Source organism: Dysidea avara, chromosome 4 (assembly GCF_963678975.1).
Source record: "Dysidea avara chromosome 4, odDysAvar1.4, whole genome shotgun sequence".
NCBI classification, from domain to species: domain Eukaryota; kingdom Metazoa; phylum Porifera; class Demospongiae; order Dictyoceratida; family Dysideidae; genus Dysidea; species Dysidea avara.
This window is the reverse complement of record NC_089275.1, coordinates 32,784,432-32,804,408: the sequence shown is the minus strand read 5'-3', so window position 1 is coordinate 32,804,408 and position 19,977 is coordinate 32,784,432. Positions and strand designations below refer to the sequence as shown.

Genomic DNA, 19,977 nt, shown 5'->3' with positions numbered 1-19,977 from the left:
TTAGTTGTGAAAACTAGACAATGGCTTGGAAATGCATGTGCACAAGTTTCTGAGTTGCTAGACACATATCATTATTAATTGTCTTATTCATAGTGTCATTAAGCCTCTCAAAGTTTGTTTGTGTTTGTATTCATACCCCAAATTTATAATGTAAGAAGCAGCTCACAATGATTGTAAGCATTCCAATTGTATACATAGATATTTGTCTTTCTGCTGCACGCATTCTAAAAAGGTGAATACGTAAAAAAATTGTATAATCAAAGGTAGTTATGGGTTCATCACGCGCAGCTGGTTCTTACAACCTAAACACTGGTGTGGTATAGCAGTTATATATGTGACCAGGTTTTACAAAACCAATCCAAATAACACATTAGACAAAATCAAACTAACACCACCAGTGGATAGCTACACTATCATACTAAAAAATATATTAATATTTAATAGTGTCAACCCTCAGCATTACTCAAACTATACTTGAGGCTGGTTATAACTAGGGCTGCACCGATTCTAGTATCGGTATCGGTATCGGGCCGATACTGCTGTTTTCATGAAGTATCGGAATCGGCCATTATATTGTTGCAAATACCGATTCTTATCACATGAGAGGAGAATAAAATAACGTTCGTTTAGCTACTTGCTTATTTTACTAGCACAGTGGACGCCTAAAAGTATCACTGAAGTATAACACTACTAGCTAACTACCAGCAAAATTACTGATCTATGCTGAAATCTATATACGTGTGAAAACGCTTTACTGAGAAAAAGATCGATATACTCTAATAGAACAGTCAATAACTCTAATAGAGCAATCAGGTAGAAGTGACTGTTTCAGTAGTAGAATTTTTGTAAGCACCATTATGATATTATCTACACTTCTCCAGAAGAATACTGGAATATCCACTAGTTTGCATTTCAATGACTTCTTTCTTTGTGAATCTTGATTGGCTACTTCATTATAAACATGAACCATACCGAAAACGTGTACAAGAATACCATGAAATGCACCATATAATAAATGTGTGCACTATGAAGTAGCTACTTTAAGGTACTTGGTATCGGTACTTGTACTTGCAGATACTTCCCAGCTGAGTACTTGGTATTTGAAATATCGGTAAAATGTGGAATCGGTGCAGCCCTAGTTATAACAGATGTCTTTTCTGGGTAGTGTGGCGAGCTCGAATGGCAGTTTCTGGCTTTGTGAAGCGCCTGGCTTGGCAAGAATCAGTGATAAGCTGGTGGATGGCCTGATATTGTTGACCAAACATTTTTTCTGTTGATTTTGCTACATATCAGCCACAGAGAAGCCAGCACAGCCCTGTAATCTTGTGTCTGGACTTCAATTTAGGTCTGCCTCCATTTTTAAGTCTATCTCTTGCCCATCCATCTTATTTGGCGGGAAACTCTACAAGTACTGGAAGTGGTCTGAAAGGTAACAGATTGATTCATCTTTTGTGTAAATTTCATATGCGTACTTGCTATCCTTGGCAAGTTATGCTGACTTGAATTCTTTAAAATCATTTATTTTGAAACTTCTAATGTCTGATTTAGAACATTTTTGCCAAAATCCAGTCACATAATACTGTAGCTGCCAATGCAGCTACATGCATTTTATGGTTATAAATTGCAATTCTATACTACTAGAGCATATGTACCAGTTATAGAAGCATCAAGCATACTTGTCTAGTGGATGAGTCCACTGGTAGCACATTTTGAAGCTGTTTGTCATGACCAAGGTTAATGCAGGCTGTAACTTCTGCATTACCACCTGTTAATCTTTCCAAATGACAGAATTAAGGTTGCAATTTAATTAGCATCTTTGAAATATTTGTTACCTTTATGTTGAAGAGTACGTATATTAATATATGGTAAAAATTCCATCAATTTAACATCATCTAAAATGAATTTAGAAGGCAAAGTGTGTGATTCAATTTTGGTGCTGGTACCATATTAAAGTGGTACGACAATGTCATGCTTACGTATTATTAGCCATAACTTTTACCCAGTAGATGATATTTGCTTGCAATTTGAACTGAGCACTTTAAAGGTTATCTTTACCAGAAGCGGAGTATGTTAAAATCATGAAATTTGAATTTTGGTTGGACATCGCTACTTCTACTTCTGTTTTTGCACACTTTGCAAAATCTGCCATAAAACTAGAGGTGTGCGATTATCTAGATATATCCGATTATCGAGATATCATAAGGCTTATCGAGATAAGGATGATGGGTTTATTTATCTAGATAATAGTAAACTTCCGTAAATTACTTGTATACCAAAGAATATATCTGATGGTGTCGGCATTTCCAATTCTCCCATCATTTGGGTACAGTGTTAAACTAACATTTTTCAATTTTTATACTCTCCAAATTGTAATTTGCTCACTTTACTGGTAGCATTATTTTATAGTTAACACTTGTTTCAATTATCTAGATATGTTAGATAATCGAGATAAGTTCAAAAGGAAATATCGAGATAAGTCTAAGTTTGTCATCGCACACCTCTACATAAAACACATACATAATTCCAATCAAGCTGACATTCGGCACATTTAAAGGCATTTAAAGGTTATTGAAGCAAATCTCAGTGCCAATTTTCCGATCAAGATTCACGGAGTTATGACCAAATACAGTAAGATCAATCTTCTGTCACGCCTACAATGTAAATTGCAGCACATGTTGCTGTCAGACCTTCAGTGCTGGCGACTGTAAAGCTTTAATAACAATAACAATTGAAAATTGGCTTGCAGTTAGATTTACCATTGTAGTAGTGCCTTTTGGTGGTTTGAAAGAAATTGAGATTACAACCACAAAGATACAATGCATAAGTAACAGAGTGTAACAATCACACAATTGAGTTTTGTCATGATAAAAACGCTTTAGTTACCACACCTACTAGGCAAGCTGCTTATAGGAATGAGCTGAAAATCGGTGTATAGGTGGATACTCATCATAGAGACAAACAAGTCACCCTGCAGAGAGTTCAGTTCCATCAGCTACAACAAGTCACCCTGTAGAAAGTCCAGCTACATTGGAAGTCACTCTGTAGAGAGTTCAGCTACAAACTAGTTACATTGTAGAGATTTCTGCTACAAGCCAGCCAACTTGTAGTAGAGAGTTCATGTAATAATTTTCATACAGTATTAATTTAAAATAAATTGCATCATTATAAGCAAAAATGGAAATATCCACGAAAGAATTCAGCTCTTGATCTCCTTCTCCTTTCTACCGTAAAGAAAAAAACAAGTAACAGAAGCTCCAAAGCCAGCCTGTGGCCGGCTTTGGAGTATACAAATACTAACAAGTATAAGAAAAAATTGGAATTTTAAATTAGATTAGAGACAGTGTATAATGCTGCAATAAAAAGTACTGAAGAAACAAGCTGGATCGGAGTAGTACGTAATGTACAAATACTGTAAAACAATAAGAAATGAATATCCCTACTGTGCATTGAGTGTAGCACAGTAGGGATATTCACTTCTTATTGTTTTACAGTATTTGGACATTACGTACTACTCCAATCCAGCTTGTTACAGTACTTTTTATTGTAGCATTATACACTGTCCCTAATCTAATTTAAAATTCCAATTTTTTTCTTATACTTGTTTGTGAAATTTTTTTTGCAAGCTCATGACCACTAAATATCTGCTGAGTTAATCACAGCACTATTATACTAGATTATGACTCATACAATAACAACTGATCAGTGGGCGTGGCTCTACATAAGCCTGCAGACAATAATGGACATGGATTCGTGCATACCTACGGACTGATGAATGGGCGTGGCTACCATATGTCTACAGACAGTAATTTAAATAAGTGGGCGTGGCTCACAAAAGAAGCAGAGCTACGCTATGACGTGTAGTGACATGTTCACATTTAATTTAGCACGTAGAGTCAGATCCGAATAAACTGTAAAGCAGGACCTGAGTTACCCCGCAATTCGGTTTAACATTGTTACTAATTAAACTATATTTATTGACTTACACATTGCTATATAGTTCACCGTGAGCCTCGAGTTGCTCTCTCTGATCGATATCAACAGCGAGTCACGTACGCTTGTGTTTTTGGTGCAACCAGCGACCACGTGTATTCCAATAGTTTGATGTAATATACACTGGTATGGAAGCTGTACTGTAGTCTATTAACACTCAGCGGTAGAACCTTGACTGATGGCCATGGTAAAGAAGGATAAAAGGTAAGACAATAGTGCAAGCATTGTATGCTTATCAACATACCAAAGGTTTTCTCTTAAGTGAACTAGAAACGTTTCTGTGAAAGAATTAGGGCTGTAACTGTAGCCACTTTTCCGCTACACTTGACTGAAGGCGTCAGGCAGGCAGGCAATAGAAAATTCTGTTGAATAATTTTTTTCTAAATTTTGTAGCAACTTTACGCAAATGTTTCGGGTCGATCTGAAGACACTTTTGGGCTTGGATTTACCCAACCAATACTGTCATGTCATTGTGAGGAAAAATCGTGGCAGGTTTTTGGATTATATTATATCACGGATCGCCCCCATACCTTCGATGTCCCTAACATACAGCACTATTGTACTGTATGATATCTACAGCCAAGCTATGAAAAAAGGGTGTGGCCCCAAAAAGCCACAGTGAAAAAATGTGAAATCCAGGGTGGCGGCCAGGAAATGGCTGTGATTTTGTAGGTTAATGGCAAACAACAATGCAGGTGAATTTGGTGCTGAATCCTAGTGAAACTTGGAGAAGGCAACACAAACTCATCTGAATTAAAAGTTATGCCATTAACCTACATACCATCACAGCCATTTTTTGGCTGCCACCATTGGATTTCACATCTTTTTTCACCATGGCTTTTTGGGGGCCACACCCCTTGGCTGTTTTGCTATAGATACATATCATCATCATCATCATATTTAAGTGGTTTAGAAAACATTATCTAGAATCTTTCTTGACCTGAAACATTATTACAGAATACCCTGATTATCCATAATTCCATATTATACTGTACATTGTTGTGTTATAGAATTTACCACAGACTGGGATAAAACATCTCAACGATTAATATCATTTAATGTAGCTCCTAGCTGTTAGACCATACGCTGCTAGTCTGATCCTGTTGTGAGTCAGTTGCCACCGTCAACAGACGGTGATTGTTTTGGTAAGGTGTGCAGGGTTTCACTATAAGCCTTATAATAGGTCCATGTTCAAAACAAAACCCTACTTAATACTGCATGCTTTACTAAGACACGTAGTAGGAATTATTGGGGGGTTCTAGTATTCTGTGGAAGCCACAAGAATTTCAACAGGCTCCTAGGTGAAACACCTGCACTTTCACATCCTGAACTAAGCTCAGGATGGATAATGAGGGAAGTGGAATTGCCTAAGTCTCCCAACTGAGACTTCCTGTGGTGTACTTATTCCCCCACACCCCCATTAGAAGTCTTAATTGAGAAATTCCAGGCTACACTTTAAATAATTTATTTTGTTGGGTTCTAAGCTAGTCCCATATCCAGACCCCTTTGCTATTGTCTTGAAGTGTTTTTAATTTGCCAGTACCAAAGGGAGGGAGTTAGGGAGGGACAAACAGCCTTGCCATGCCTTTAGACACTTTTCTACGCGTGTTTTGTCTGACGCATGCACAACAATTATTCTCCAGTTAATGATTACCCCATTTCTAATTATTGCCACCCTTTCTGTCCTTGATCACGAATGCTGGTGATATCAGCTGTACCCGCTAGACTGGAGGTGCCTCACACCTAGCCCACTACCATCAGGTCAGTATCACACTATCAAAGAAAATCCCATTGTACATATACAGTTGCTAAAGTAACTTGGGTTAAACTTCATTCAAATTTTTTGACAGTTACAAACAATTTTAAAATGAAACTTTAAGTAAGAAATTACTTGTGAGAAACACCATTTTAAACCTTAAGTCACAGTTAATGAGTTAACACATGAACAGCTTGCTAAAACCAGGAGCCTTCGGTGCTTACAATCTCTTGATAAAACCCAGCTTGATTAAAATGTGAATACTATAGCTATAGAGTTAAACACAGACACTACAACTTTAACACAGCTATGCAATGCTACCTTACACTACAACATGCAGTGGTGCCACTTTAATGAAAACCATGGTACCAGAATTACACATAAACTGCATTACAAAATGTGCATCTCAAATACAGGTTACTGGCCCTACAAAGTGGCCACTTTAAGCTATGTTCTATCCATTATGCAGTTGTACACATCCACTCACACCCACACCCACACACACACACCCACACACAGAGAGCAGAGTATGCTAAACATGTCTGTACTTCCTTAGCCATGATTCATGCATTGTAACTCCTATAGTAGTCTAAAAGGCAAGTAGCTGGCCTAGTTGTACCCATGCAAAATGCGCTTGTTACAAAGATCACTGTGTATTATTTTGTGAATATATAGTACCATCTGTATTAACAATGCACACATGATGCTACATACCTCATCATCATCATCATCATCATCATCATCATCATCATCATCATCATCATCACCATCACCTTCAAAGTAGCTTCCCACTATCCCTACACGTTCAGCACAACTACGTCCACTGCTATCTTGCGCTTGCCCAAATGACATTAAACCAGTTGCTAAATTCACCAGCTAAGTGAATGCAAAAGAAACTGTCAGTACTAAAGTTTGATAGAAATAATGAAACAAAGGATTACACCTGGCTGCAGATACACTAGCAGAGATTTAATCCTTGTAGGTAACTTCCCTTGTTTAATTACTTAATTCTATGATCTCTAAATTTCCTAATTTTTCCTTGTACTTGTTTGCTAACATTTTTGCAACATGATCATGGCTGATGAGCCCACACATACCACATTAAAAAAAAAGAAAGAAAGAAGAAAAAAAAGAATAGCACCAGACACATAATATAACTAATATTGTATCTGAATGCATGCCCCAACTATAGATCAATTACTGAAAAGTGGAGTAGCCATTACACTTTTTTTGTGAGAAAGCCCAAATCTTTTTTCACAGTTTGGTTGTTTTGTGTGGATATTAGTTATCATGCATGACTGTTCTATTAGAATACCTTGATGGTCACTTGCTTTTCTCATACGGTATATTTTATTGTGTGCGATTATTCTATTAGTAGGGACCCGCCTATTATGCTCAAAATTTTACCTATTATGCTCAAATTATTCTCAAGCTTTATACCTCTATTCCCAATAAATGTGCAGTTATGGGGACATAATAAGTGGCTGAAGCACATTCTTGCTCTTCAAAATGCATGTGACAGAAAAGATCGATACACTCTAACAGAACTGATTGTTCTATTAGAGTTATTGACTGTTCTATTAGAGCATATTGATTTTCTTCTGTGATATGTATTTTGACCATCAAGGATTTGTAGTATGGCTCAAATATTCTTCCTATTATGCTAGCATTATGCTCAATGCTTTCAGGCACCTATTATGCTCATAATTATGCCAGCATAATCAGCTGGTCCCTATCTATTAGAGTACCTCAATCTTTTCCAAGTGAAATGCACAAAATTTATTTTCTTCAATGTCTACTTCCCAAAGATGCTCCTAGTATGCCAGCATTTGGTATAACGCTTTTTGAACCCTATTATGACACAACATTTGCCAGCAAAATTCTTCACAATATCAAAAACTCCCTTCATAAAACCATTCTTTAATGAAATAAAGTATGTGCTTCATGCATCAAACTATACTAACCCTGATCGTGAGTGTGTACCAAAACAATGGCATTCAGAGAATGCTTTGATATTTGCGAAGTGTGCAAGGTTTTTTTCTGGTAAAAGACCTGTACCAGGGAGTATCCAGGAGCTGGCAAGGGGAGGGTCACAAACAGGCTAAGTTGTAGGTGGTTGGAGAAAGCCAGATTTTCTTGTTAGTTGCTGCATTTTTGAAGCAGCAAATAATCACCACTTAGTAGTGTCTCACTGTTGACATTTAGGCTTTTGTAGATGGTTGTGGAGTCTTAAATACTGTGTAAAAGGCTACGAATCTCTTAAACAACAGCAACACAATAATTATTTTTAGAGGTGCTTACTACGCACGAAGATGCAGGGGGCAATTTCACAGCTAGTTTGCTTTGATTTCAAGTGAATTTGTAATAAATGCTACTAAAACGTGCATATCATTTTCGTGAGTTAATGGATCTGGCCCTGACATAAAGTTTAGTATTTTAATCAGAAGTATGGTTCCTCCAAAAGGTGAGGAGGGGGGGGGGGGGGGCATTTGCCCCAAATGCCCCATCCTGGATCCACCATTGTGTACAATGGTAGGTGTCTTGGGTAAGACACCTAGCCACAAATTTTGACAAACAAATTATATACTTTGTGGGTTACTAACAAAATTCCAGTTACAGGGGCCATTGTCTAAATAACTAAGACATGGGCGTGTGGATTTAGTGGAATGGAATGGCACAATGGACTGGTAGACTGGAATGGAATGGTGAAATGAACCCGTCATTAGATAATTTCACCTAGTGGTCACCTCTTTATAAAGACCACCTCCTAACAAAGACTGCCTATTAGTAAAGACCGCTTTGCTTTAATCTCTAAATGCTGCTATCTTGTTGTTTTAGAGTGTATCCCCATAGGATAGTCTTATTGATTAAATGTGCACCGCATGCCTAGAAAAGTCAGAGTGATACCTGTTTGATGATACAACAATACCCCATGCAAAAGCAGCTTGGTTGTACGAAAGACATATCCATGAAACTAAAAGTAACTGGCGACTACAGGAGTTAATATCTGGTGAGGCCAATAAATGAATGCTAATGCATATACGTATATGCCAGCCTTTTTTCTCCTCTACAATGACAAGGCACCAAATTACTAGCCAATTAGAGATAAAGGGAATAATTAGGAATCCAGCAAGACTGCATGAGTCAATGATAAAGGACCAATGTTAAATAGATTTTTGTAAATTGAAAAAGGTTGCTAAATTACTAGCCAATTAGAGTTTCAGGGAATTAATTAGGGAATGCAGACTGCACCAGTCAATGATAAAGGACCAATGTTGTTATTGTAAATTATGGGTAGTTGCTAGTATTCATTTCTTGGCCCTACCACGCAGATATTATCCCCTTTTGGTGGAATCCATAACACATCTTTTTTTGTACAGCCAATCTTACCTATAATAAGATTTTCCATCCCTTTACCCACCTAACAGAATAAATATTATCCTACAACTTTTCCCCCTTTCCCAGGTATCCTATTCCCAGTTCACTTATACATATGTGCCAGACAGAAAGCTGACAGCAGACAGAAAGCTGACAACAAGCTATGTATGCAGCATCTTGTGACATATTATAAATCAAGCACTAGTAAACTATCCTCTGAAGTTAAATACTTAACACCAAGAGTACATGATAAAAATAGGGAGGGAGAGTGTCTAACTGCCAATGTAGCCTGTACAAAATCACTGTGTATTATTGAATAGACAATGATCTTTGAACAAATTAACACTTTACTGATGATAGAGAGGCGTTGAGTGCTGTTGATAGGTGTTGAGTAAGGTAAAGCTTTTGTTCTACCATTGTATGGATGCTCTATACTATGCAGTGATTTTGGCTGAAAGTATCCTAGCTAGACACTCTCCCTCCCTATGTACTCTTGTTAACACGAATATGCTGAGTCTTTATAATTGTGAGCAATTGAACATTTAAAGTGCTTACTTGACCAAAAAAATTAAAGCACAACAATAATGTAGCACTCACAAAGCTTAGTATATGTGACTCAGTCTGGGAAAACCGGTCTTATTGCCCATGTCAGCAGATTTGATTTTTCACCCAGGACACAAAGCTACATGAATAAACTATCTAATTCCACAATCAAAATCAGCTACGTAGACTTGCGTGGTCTGCTTTTGCTGGCTGCTTTTCCCAAGCCCAGTGGCGATCCATATGTGTGGTGTGGGACCTTAATGGAGCTCTGGTCAGCCTGGGGATAGCTGTATGTGGCTGTACAGTTCGGTGGTATTGAATAAGTACCTCTGCTGTGATTTCCTCTCATTTTAGCTAATTCTGTGACCTGAATGACCCAAAACTTGGCCTAATTCATCCCTACGCCTTCCTTTTCAAATTTTGAACACCATCTTGCCCGCCTTCCAGCCGCCCCAGCTCCCACCCCTTTTTTGGAGCTCGACTGATACAGTCAACCTCAGTCTAAAATGGCGGGAAACTTACCGTATAGTAAAAAACTTTGGCAGTAAAAAAGTGTGATGAAACCCCTCTGTTGAAAAAATTGGCAGAAAAAACTTTGGCGATTGAAATAATATTCGCCAAAGTTTTTTACCGCCAAAGTTTTTACTGTGCGGTACATAAGGACCTTGGTAAGGATAAAACGACAAGGTGTCAACTCATCAGTTAAGTAGTGTAGTAATGGTAGCTAGCATTGTTGTTGTAGTGTACTTTTGTAGCTACTGATCTAACGACGTGGTAGCAAAGGCGTGCATCTCTATCTCATGCGATGCCGAGAGCTACCGTATTTGCTTCTCAGTGAACTCCAGTAGTAGAGGTTATCACGTATATCAAAGTATTTGGCCAAATCCATCACAATATGACGAACTAACTGACGCGCGATGGGAAGCCGGTTGGAAATGTATCCCACGGAGTGCATGACACATTCCTGGGAAGATCAAGATCTCCCAAGTCAGCTCGATCTTTATTGCGTGGTGCCGAGCTGACCTTCATCTCAAGTTCAAGTTACTCAATGTGAGACTCAATGTGCTCATGTGATTATCTAAAATAATTGGTGAAAAAAATTTGGCGAACTGAACGCTATTCGCCAAATTCGTCAAAGTTTTTTTACTATTCGGTAGTTGTTAGCTACTTGCACAGTGGATGCTCTGGAAGGTAAGGAATTGGTATAAAACTTGTGAAAATTTGGTACACATTAGGCCTGAGCCTAATATACTCAAATTTTATCTATTATTGTTTCCAGAATTTCCCAGAATTTTCTCCTGTTATTCTTTTTTTATTCTTTTATCTACCATAATACTGCTCACTTAGTTTCTGTAACTAGAGACTCAAGATGGTGATATATGCAGTTTTGTCAGAATTAATAATAGCTAGCCATAAATGAAGCATTCCACCTTACACATTATGGTTATAGCCATTACAACAGATGTAAAATAACTATCAGGAGTATAATATAAACAAAGGAGTTTTCAATTATCAGTGTATTAAAGCTGTAGCTATAACTACATGCTAAGTTTAGTGGATAATAATATCAATATGTTCGTTGAAAGACTTAAAGAAGATACACTGGTATAAGATGTACAAGTTTCAGAATTGCAGATAATCATACAGTTAATCCCTGATGCTGCCTGCAGATTGTCAACATGAAATGATCTGACTGCTATATTAGAGTATTTGAGCGTTCTATTAGAGTATATCGATCTTTTAGAGATTTTTCAGCTCCTTTCAGCCAGCACTCATATAATAATGCCAGCTATCTATCATTCTTAGTAGTTTAGTACTTTCTTCTAACTAATCAAGAATAGGTACGCCCCTTACAGTAATTCCACTGATTATTCCCGTGGATGTCCGATAATTCTAAAATTCTGTAACCATCCTATTATTCTGGAATTATTCTCACGAAATTGGTGACCTATTATTCTCACAATTATGCCGGCATATTAGGCACAGGCCTAGTACACATAGCTTCAACCACTGGCAAGCTACAACACACAAAATACTTAAAACCAGCGTTTCTCGATACTTTAAATAGGTGATAAGACCGGTTTTCCCAGACTGGGTCACACATACTAAGTATTTAAAAAATTTGCTAATTTGAAAATGAAGTAGGGATCTATATGCAATAAAAAGTAGTGAAACAAGAGATGAATTATGGTGTTACAGCATAGCTCGGTAGGAAAGCTCCTACTTTGGCACATTAGCTCAATGCCAAAGTAGGGACTTTCCTACACTTGTCGGAACCCCAAAAGGTACATCCCATTGGAGCTTGTAATTATGGTGTAAATTGGTGGCCGTGCGCTGCTTTGTTTGGCTTCTAGGCTTGCGACTGTGGTCAGTGAGTGAGTGAGTGAGGCAGACCAAATTTCAAGTTTTGGCAATTAAAAAAAATTCTATATCTGGTCACCAGGAAGTATTTTCTTGTTTGTAATGCTGTATTGCATGTTAGATGGACTAATATGGTTCCATATAGGTGATTTTCATGGTGTAAGATGTCGCTAGGATGACTTTTGAAGGCAGCATTTTAAGCGGCGCATGTCACTTTTGGGGGATCCCTACTTAAACAGTACAGTAGATACATACAACATAAGTGGCAGGAAGAATAAAACTAAAAAAAATTAATACAGTTTCCGCATATCAAAAACTTAACAGACTTACGAAGTTTCCTGCTACACCACTACATCCAGTTGCAAATGCTTGAAAGCGGTTAAAGCAATCACCCTCATACAGTCCTGAGATATTGTCAATATTATATCCACTCAGTATACCCCTCACAGTATTACTACAGTCATCATTTGGACCATACAATGCTTCTAAGGCTGTATCACAGGAAGACAGAGGAAGAGTAGTACCCTAAACAAGACATTATTACATCAAAATAAGTGTACATAACAGAATAATATTACAGTATAAATGCATGGCTGAGATGTTATGTGAAATAATAAGTCTATGCTATGCTGAGTCCTATAACTATGTAGCTATTTTAATCTCAAATCATAAAATATAACCAGTGGATGCTTATATATTTGAATACCTATCATGAGCACTAGAAATAGACCATTCTCAATAAGCAACTAAGATGTGCAATTAAGTTTATGGCTTCCATGGGGTACTTTATTTTAACTATGAAACTATGTTTTCCAATAGCTCCAATGTGTTTTAGTTTAGCGTTCTCTTTGAATACATGTGACAGGCATAATATCCGAGTATTGGTAATTGCTATGAAGCTTTATAAACTTTAAGGAGTGCTCTTTAAAACAGTCCATGTTGGTAGTCAATAACATAAAGTATGACATAAATATGCAGGAGTATATCACATATGACATCATTTGTACATGTGATCTATAAGACAAGACCAAGGAAAGTTTCCAGAAACAATAGTACAAAGGAAAACATCACTGAATTATGTGGAAACACAACTGAATGCTGAAAACTAGGTTTTCGTACAGTAGTTGGAAAAGCAATACGGTGCTTGTTAATGGCTACAAGGCCAGAAATAATTTAAAAGTTTCACCACTAGCTAAGTGCCTACCTAACAAGAGCTCTCCTCTCATCTGTTTTTAACTGTTAAAGACAACTAGCTCACAAATAATGCCATAATTAACAAGCCAATAAATATCACTGCATACTAACTTCATCACTGCTGTCCAACAAAGATCAATTAATAGAGTAGTTCTAGAAGCCATATCGCTAATTGTTACACCAAGGGATTAACAGGTAATCAAAAGTAATGCCAAATACATACATCGGAAAATATGCTAAACAGACTTTCACTTTACGTACCCAGTAAAGCCATACAAGAAGCCAAAAAGTGCACTGCATACTTTATAGCCTTTGGGCTATTGTCTATTTTTAGCATGGGAAATAAGCTATTGTGTGTATAAATTGATTATTAGCATGTACATGTAACTGTTAAACAACTGTACATGAATGCTAGTCTCACCAGCCAGCCTGTATATTCCGCAACCAAATTACAAAAGATAAATACAGGCAGGCTAGTAAGACTAAGTAAATGCTGTATTTAGAAAATATAATGGAACATAGCTTATAGTATGTGAGCCATGAGAAAATAACTAAACAGAAAAAGCGGATTTTTCTCAAGAGAAAAATATTAATATTTCAGCCAATCATATGATTAGTGATGACAGTAAAGGTGTCAAGAGCAGTTTGGTTCCATTACAAGTTTAGGTAACAGACGTAACAGATGGTATGCTTTATGGCTTCCACATAAGAAATATATGGTGAAAATTTTGATTGGTCATATAAATATTGTGTCAGAAATTTGAATGAAAAGATTTTGAAGTTTAGCTGGTCAAGCATGCAGTACTACAAATGAGCCAAATTTCAAAGCCATATGTGATTCCATTGTTGAGTTAGCTAAATGTTTTTGAGGGCTCAGCTCAATGCATAAATACTACAATGAGTTAACATTTACTGGCACAAAAGAGATATGCTGTTGAATTACATTGTAATAGGGTAGGGTGCTGTAACTTACATTACAGAAGGCAGATGTAACTCCACATAAAGTAGGAACGGAATTTGTCACAAAAAGAAACTGGTCATAACTGATTTCTCTATAAAAAAACATGTACAATACAAAATTCATGAAGTTAATTGTAATTGTAATGTATAATGTGCAGCTAACACTGATTTTCAGTGGAGCCCTGTAAACTAGCATACAAAATGTTACATCACACAAAGCAAAACTGTCAATATTGAACTTGATTAATTAATTAAAACACTAACATCACTGCAGCCAAGAGTAGCCATTTCTTGGCTGTCACCACCATTGATTTCATGCCATGTTAACCTAGCATGTTTGAAGACTGCTCCCACTTTTACAGCTCAGCTGTTTTAGCACACGTATGTACATATTGTTATAAATAGTTTCATTTTGCATTTGCAATATCCAAAACCAGTCTTTGGGGCTTTATTTTCTACATGCACAACAGAGTTACTCAAGACAGCTACCTTTCTTTATTATTTAATAACCCTCAAAATATTATCAAAGACTGGTAGACAAAATAAGGTCATGTTGTGCACAACTTGACATTTCAGGTATGCAGCTAGTAACTAGTGTTTCGGTAGTGAATGGCAGTGACCTACGTACATAGTTACTCACCTCTCCTCTCATTTTCATGTGGTAAGTACAAGACGTGCACCTTTTTGCCTTGAAGGAATTCATTATTTCTGGTAGCTTACAAAGCTAGCTATGCTGTTTTTTGGTTGTTTTTATACCCTTATGAAAGACATTTGTACTGTCTTAGGAACTCACTTCACCAGTTTTTCAAGCTAGCATGAATAAACTGTCTCAAAGTAAAAGCTTACCTACCAGGAAGGTTTATAATGGTATACAGTGGAACCTCGATTATCCGAACTAATTGGGGGGGAAGGGTGTTCAGATAATCGAAAGTACGTAAGATCGAATATCCATACATTTATATACTGAGCTTTGCTCAACTACTCTAATAAAGCATACACTTTTTGACAAAATACCCTAATTGAACAGTCGATTTGGAGTTCGGATAATCGAGAGTTCGGATAATCGGTGTTCGGATAATCGAGGTTCCACTGTATAGGAATTCCCACCCAATTTTTAAGTTTTGGAAATTTATATGTTCAACAGATTGCCGATCTCAGAACTATGTAGTTTATTGGATTGGAATTGACTACTTTGGCATGCATAGTGTGCTTTAAAGCTGAAAAAGGTACAATTTTTTTCTCCAGGCTCCCCTTAAAGGAAAAAATGGCATTTGGAAGGAAGTCATCTAGTACCCTGGACACTGCAGTTACTTCTAGCTGCAAGTTTGTAGAGTAATTTCAGGATTTATTGGATCTCAGCAATCATTAAATTGTATACTTTATGATGGTCAAATATGTTTCACCTACTGCACACTTTTCAGTACAATGGTGTGTACCCATACCAAATGGCTATATCAAGTAAGTAAAAAGGTTAAAGGTTAGAAACTAAAGTGGAAGTGTCACAATGATGCAACAATACCTAAGGTGGAGTTGTGGTTTCAATTATGGTATTGTTATGCCGACTTTGAAGTGGTTTATACTTGGTGACACAGCCGTCAGAAGAAAATTGTTGTGTAACTGAAAATTGCTAACTTGAGCAAAGTAACTATGCACTTTACAGTGCATGAATACCTTCCATCCGGCAGTACTTTTTAAAAAGTTTCAAAGTACTCTTACTATATACATACATTACAAGGCTTATAAAGATTACAAAACAACACAAAACTTACTTAGATGTAACGCACATGACAAAACTAAGATTTCCACAATGGTTGGTGTATGGATAAACCCCATATACATTTTCATCCCCATAGGAGCTTGGATGACAAGTTAAATGCATTGTAATTTTGTGCCAGGGTTCATACAGAGAATTTGTTTATTTAAAAATCTTGATGCCTAATCCTGGTTCTGTGCAGCCTTCATTTCTCACAAACAGGGCTTTTAGCATAAGCCATTTTTCTCACATGGGTGTGGAAAGGCAAACAAATATACAAACACACACACACATTTTTCAGAAAACAATCTTAAGAAACCAAGCGTGTGTCCACAGCCGGACAAATATGTGTGCACACTTGGTTTAAAATCAGGAATTTTAGGGTAATAAAAATAACAATCAGGAAACAAGGAGGTTACCTACACCAGATATAGATTGGTATTGGTAGAACCTCTTGATCAGTATCTATGTATATTATTGCTTCAATGTTGTGTTAACAGTTTATCATAATAAAAACTCATATAAATATTACTACATTTCAACACTGTATGCATGCAACAGCATAGCTATTAATATTATTAAACATAAACTAAAACTAAAGAGCAAAATTTGGTCTGTTACTTGACAGCTTGATTAGTGTAGCTCATAATGTTTGAGGTGAAAGGTACATGTAAAGTGTGTTTAAAATGCAAATTCAGATGTTCTAAAATCTCATCATTTTTATCAATTATAATTATATTGTAGCATTAAATTTTCCTAAAGATTCTATACCTACCAATGCTGCAGGCATATTAGCATTTAATCAGTCATATAACTTGTCAGTAGTAACCAGCCATGACTGAAGTAGAGGTCAAATGTACACTGGTGTGCCTGAATTGTAGAAGTGTAGGTGACCTCCCTTGCATTTCGCTACTTCTAAATTTCTATGATCATGCCTGTGCAATACACTAACTCTTGCACTTACCCACTTTCAAATGCAAGTTGAAATGCTAGTACAAAACAACACCCATACATGGTAGTAGTATTCAGCACAACCTACAGAACATGGACAAAACACAAGAGTATGATGATGTAGCAAATTTGACTGTCTCAGCAAAGACCCACCTAGTATGCATTTTAAAACTTACACATGCTGCAAAAAACATTTTTGCAGATTTTAACCAAGCCATTACTCAGGAAAACTGGTCTCAAATCAATTAATCCTATGTACCATTTTATTTGCATGTTCATGGACAGTTTGAATATCTTTGCTTCATTTTGTAGCCCCAATGGTATGCGTGTTACATGTGTTTGTTTGTGATGGGATAGACATAAACAAAATCATGTTCATTTCTTCAATAAAGCTGCCTTCATACAGTGTATATGTACACGCAAGTGACTACAGGGTTAGAACTATACCTTCGTTGATTTGCAAATCTATGATGAACATTTTAAGCCAAATCCCAACACTGCAAACTAGTGATGGTTGTGAATGTAAGCACCTGGAAGTTGTGTGAACTAGGCAGGTTTTGCTGAGACGGTCATAAATATTACTAACAGTGAATAAAATGTAATGGGTAATTTCAGTTATGTAAAATTTAAGTGGATCCTCAGTTGTCCTAATACCCGTGGTCCTAATGCAATAATGTTCAAGTTAGCTGTATGTGAAGCCCTTTGATTTAGTATTTATTCATATGCAGGGGTCTGTTATAGAACAGACACAAAATACTCTAAATGAACAGTCACTTTTGGTATTCCAGTGTTACTGGGGTGTTTGGATGCACTATATGTACAATGTATGAACACATTTAGCAATTAGATTGCCTACTGGATATCGACAAAAGGAGATTGTTATATTTGGGTACAAACTAAACTTATCATCAATATTGGATATATGTATTAATCCTTTTAATATAGGTGTTTTGAAGGCCACACCCTTTTGTAGAATGCAATTTTAATCAAAAATAACCACTGCAAAGGCTAATCACATTTAGAAAATGGTATACATAATAATAAGCTTTGATCTTTGGAGGATAATGAGGTCTTTAAGAAACCTGCTCTCATGTTCTTAAATAGGTTAGAAAGAAACTTCCGTTCATCGTAACAAACGTATGTACAACGTTAGATTGTACCTCCCATAATTGAATTCTTTTAGGCATGTCTATAAAATAGAGTGGTTAACCACACATTGGCCTGGGTGACTGGTCACCCACTGCAGCCTGAATATGCTTGGAGGGAGCACTACAATTAAATCAATGATCGAAAGTGAGATTTGTGATGTTTGAGGTCTTTCTGCTAGCAGAAATCCAGAAATATCACGGAAAATTTTGTTTAGTGCCCATCTGTTTCTGAAGTGTTTTAAGGCTGTTTTTAGTCTTCTACTAAACTATGGATGGACTACCTAAGTGGGTAAGCAGAAATGTTATTTTGCGTTACGTGTAATGTGGGTGTGGTACATATTCGAAACCATGCCTGTTCTTCGTACTACTGTGGCACCACTGAAGGTACAACTTGTGACAACTCAAACCATTGTATAAATCCACACAAGCTGCTTCATCAACACACGTGTTCTTTACACTGCTGTAAGCACTGGCTACTGCTAACCTGGGTCGATCACTGCCATTTCCCAATTGTGTTGGATCCAAGCCTAACTTGTGAAAGGAAGCGGTGCAAGCTTTAATTTTTCAGCACTTCGACAAACATACGTTCAGTCTTCTGTAACATAGTGTGACAATTTTAGAATGACATGTAACCCAGTCCCACAATGAGACTCCACCTAAATGTGCATATAAAACACATACATTTTAGAGACCACGCCCTCGGATCTTCATGCTCTAGGTCTCTAACCTACACTTAGATTTGCTACGTTGCAATAATGCAATGTTATAGTTAGTATGGGAGGGCTTGACATGTTTGCACGTGGCCCTTAAACGCAGTTGGCTGCATTAGCACTGTGATCCTGTTGGTTACAGAGATGTGCTAATTTGCATTTCCCATTCAATATACATAGGAAGGTCTGAATTTCGTCCACCGCTCTCTCCAGACATTTACCAAGAAACTTACATCATTGAGACTGAACTGTTTAATTAACTTGCTGCACCAAATGTAAGCAATATTGAAGAGAGACACATACTACTACTAGATTTGTATGAAGACACAGTGTAAAATTTTTCAAGGGACTAGATGATGAAATGATGTACATGTACAAGCTGCTGACCCATAATCAAATCTTTCACAAATGCATATACAATACATCTAGTGGTTGCACTCGTAATGGCTTGGGTGATTGATTTCCAAGCATAAGCTATTAGCCTGCATACATATATCAGGCAAAGCCCTCATGCCCATGTTACAACTATTACATGTATTTTGTGTTGTATCACTATGTACACATTGGCTTAGTATCATCATGCATTTGCAAAATTCTTATCTGCAAAATAGAATCATTTGGTAGAGAAGGCATCAAGGAGGCACGTTTAAAAAAAAACAATAGGGAAAACAATATATTTCCATTACCATAGCTAATGAAATAATCTTGGGACATGTCACACTCAATATAGAGGCCAAACGAAACAATGCACAGCCACCATCTCACACCACAACAACAAACTCACTGGTGGCACGTACCTTTTCTGGTTATGATGAGTTCTGCCTTCTGCACTGTGCCATTCCTTTTATTTTCAATTACATGGTTGTCTTCTTCATGTAAGGAAACCATACTAAGGTCATATCGACACTTTCCTTAGAGGAGCATAGTTAGATGCCATAAAACTATTTGAAGTGCTTAAGGGGAATAGATATACCACCACCCTTAATGGCTTAGCTTTATATAATCAGTATTAAGCAAGACACGGCATTGAATCATGTCTTTTTAATCTATTGTGTATATAACTCAGCAGCAAGATTGAGACCCTCTGATATAACAGTCATAGCCTCACACGTATAGCTATGCTATAACAAAAACAGTTTAATAATTTAAGCATGAAGTACAGTTCCAGCAATAAAAATTAATGAAACAAGATATATGAATGATGGTAGCTAGGGAAAATCCCTACTTTGGCAG

The 19,977-nt window shown here is 36.9% G+C and overlaps 1 protein-coding gene across 1 annotated transcript in view; it reads right to left on the bottom strand.

The window, feature by feature from the left end:
* Positions 1-19,977, bottom strand: part of LOC136253244 (uncharacterized) — a 48,727-nt gene that overhangs the window by 15,733 nt on the left and 13,017 nt on the right. Inside the window, exons 4-7 of the mRNA XM_066045879.1 lie at positions 16,900-16,970; positions 14,196-14,274; positions 12,359-12,553; positions 6,461-6,622 (exon numbers count right to left, since the gene is read on the bottom strand). Of these exons, the coding sequence (XP_065901951.1) occupies positions 6,461-6,622; positions 12,359-12,553; positions 14,196-14,274; positions 16,900-16,970 (507 nt within the window). The remainder of the gene's footprint in view (positions 1-6,460; positions 6,623-12,358; positions 12,554-14,195; positions 14,275-16,899; positions 16,971-19,977) is intronic.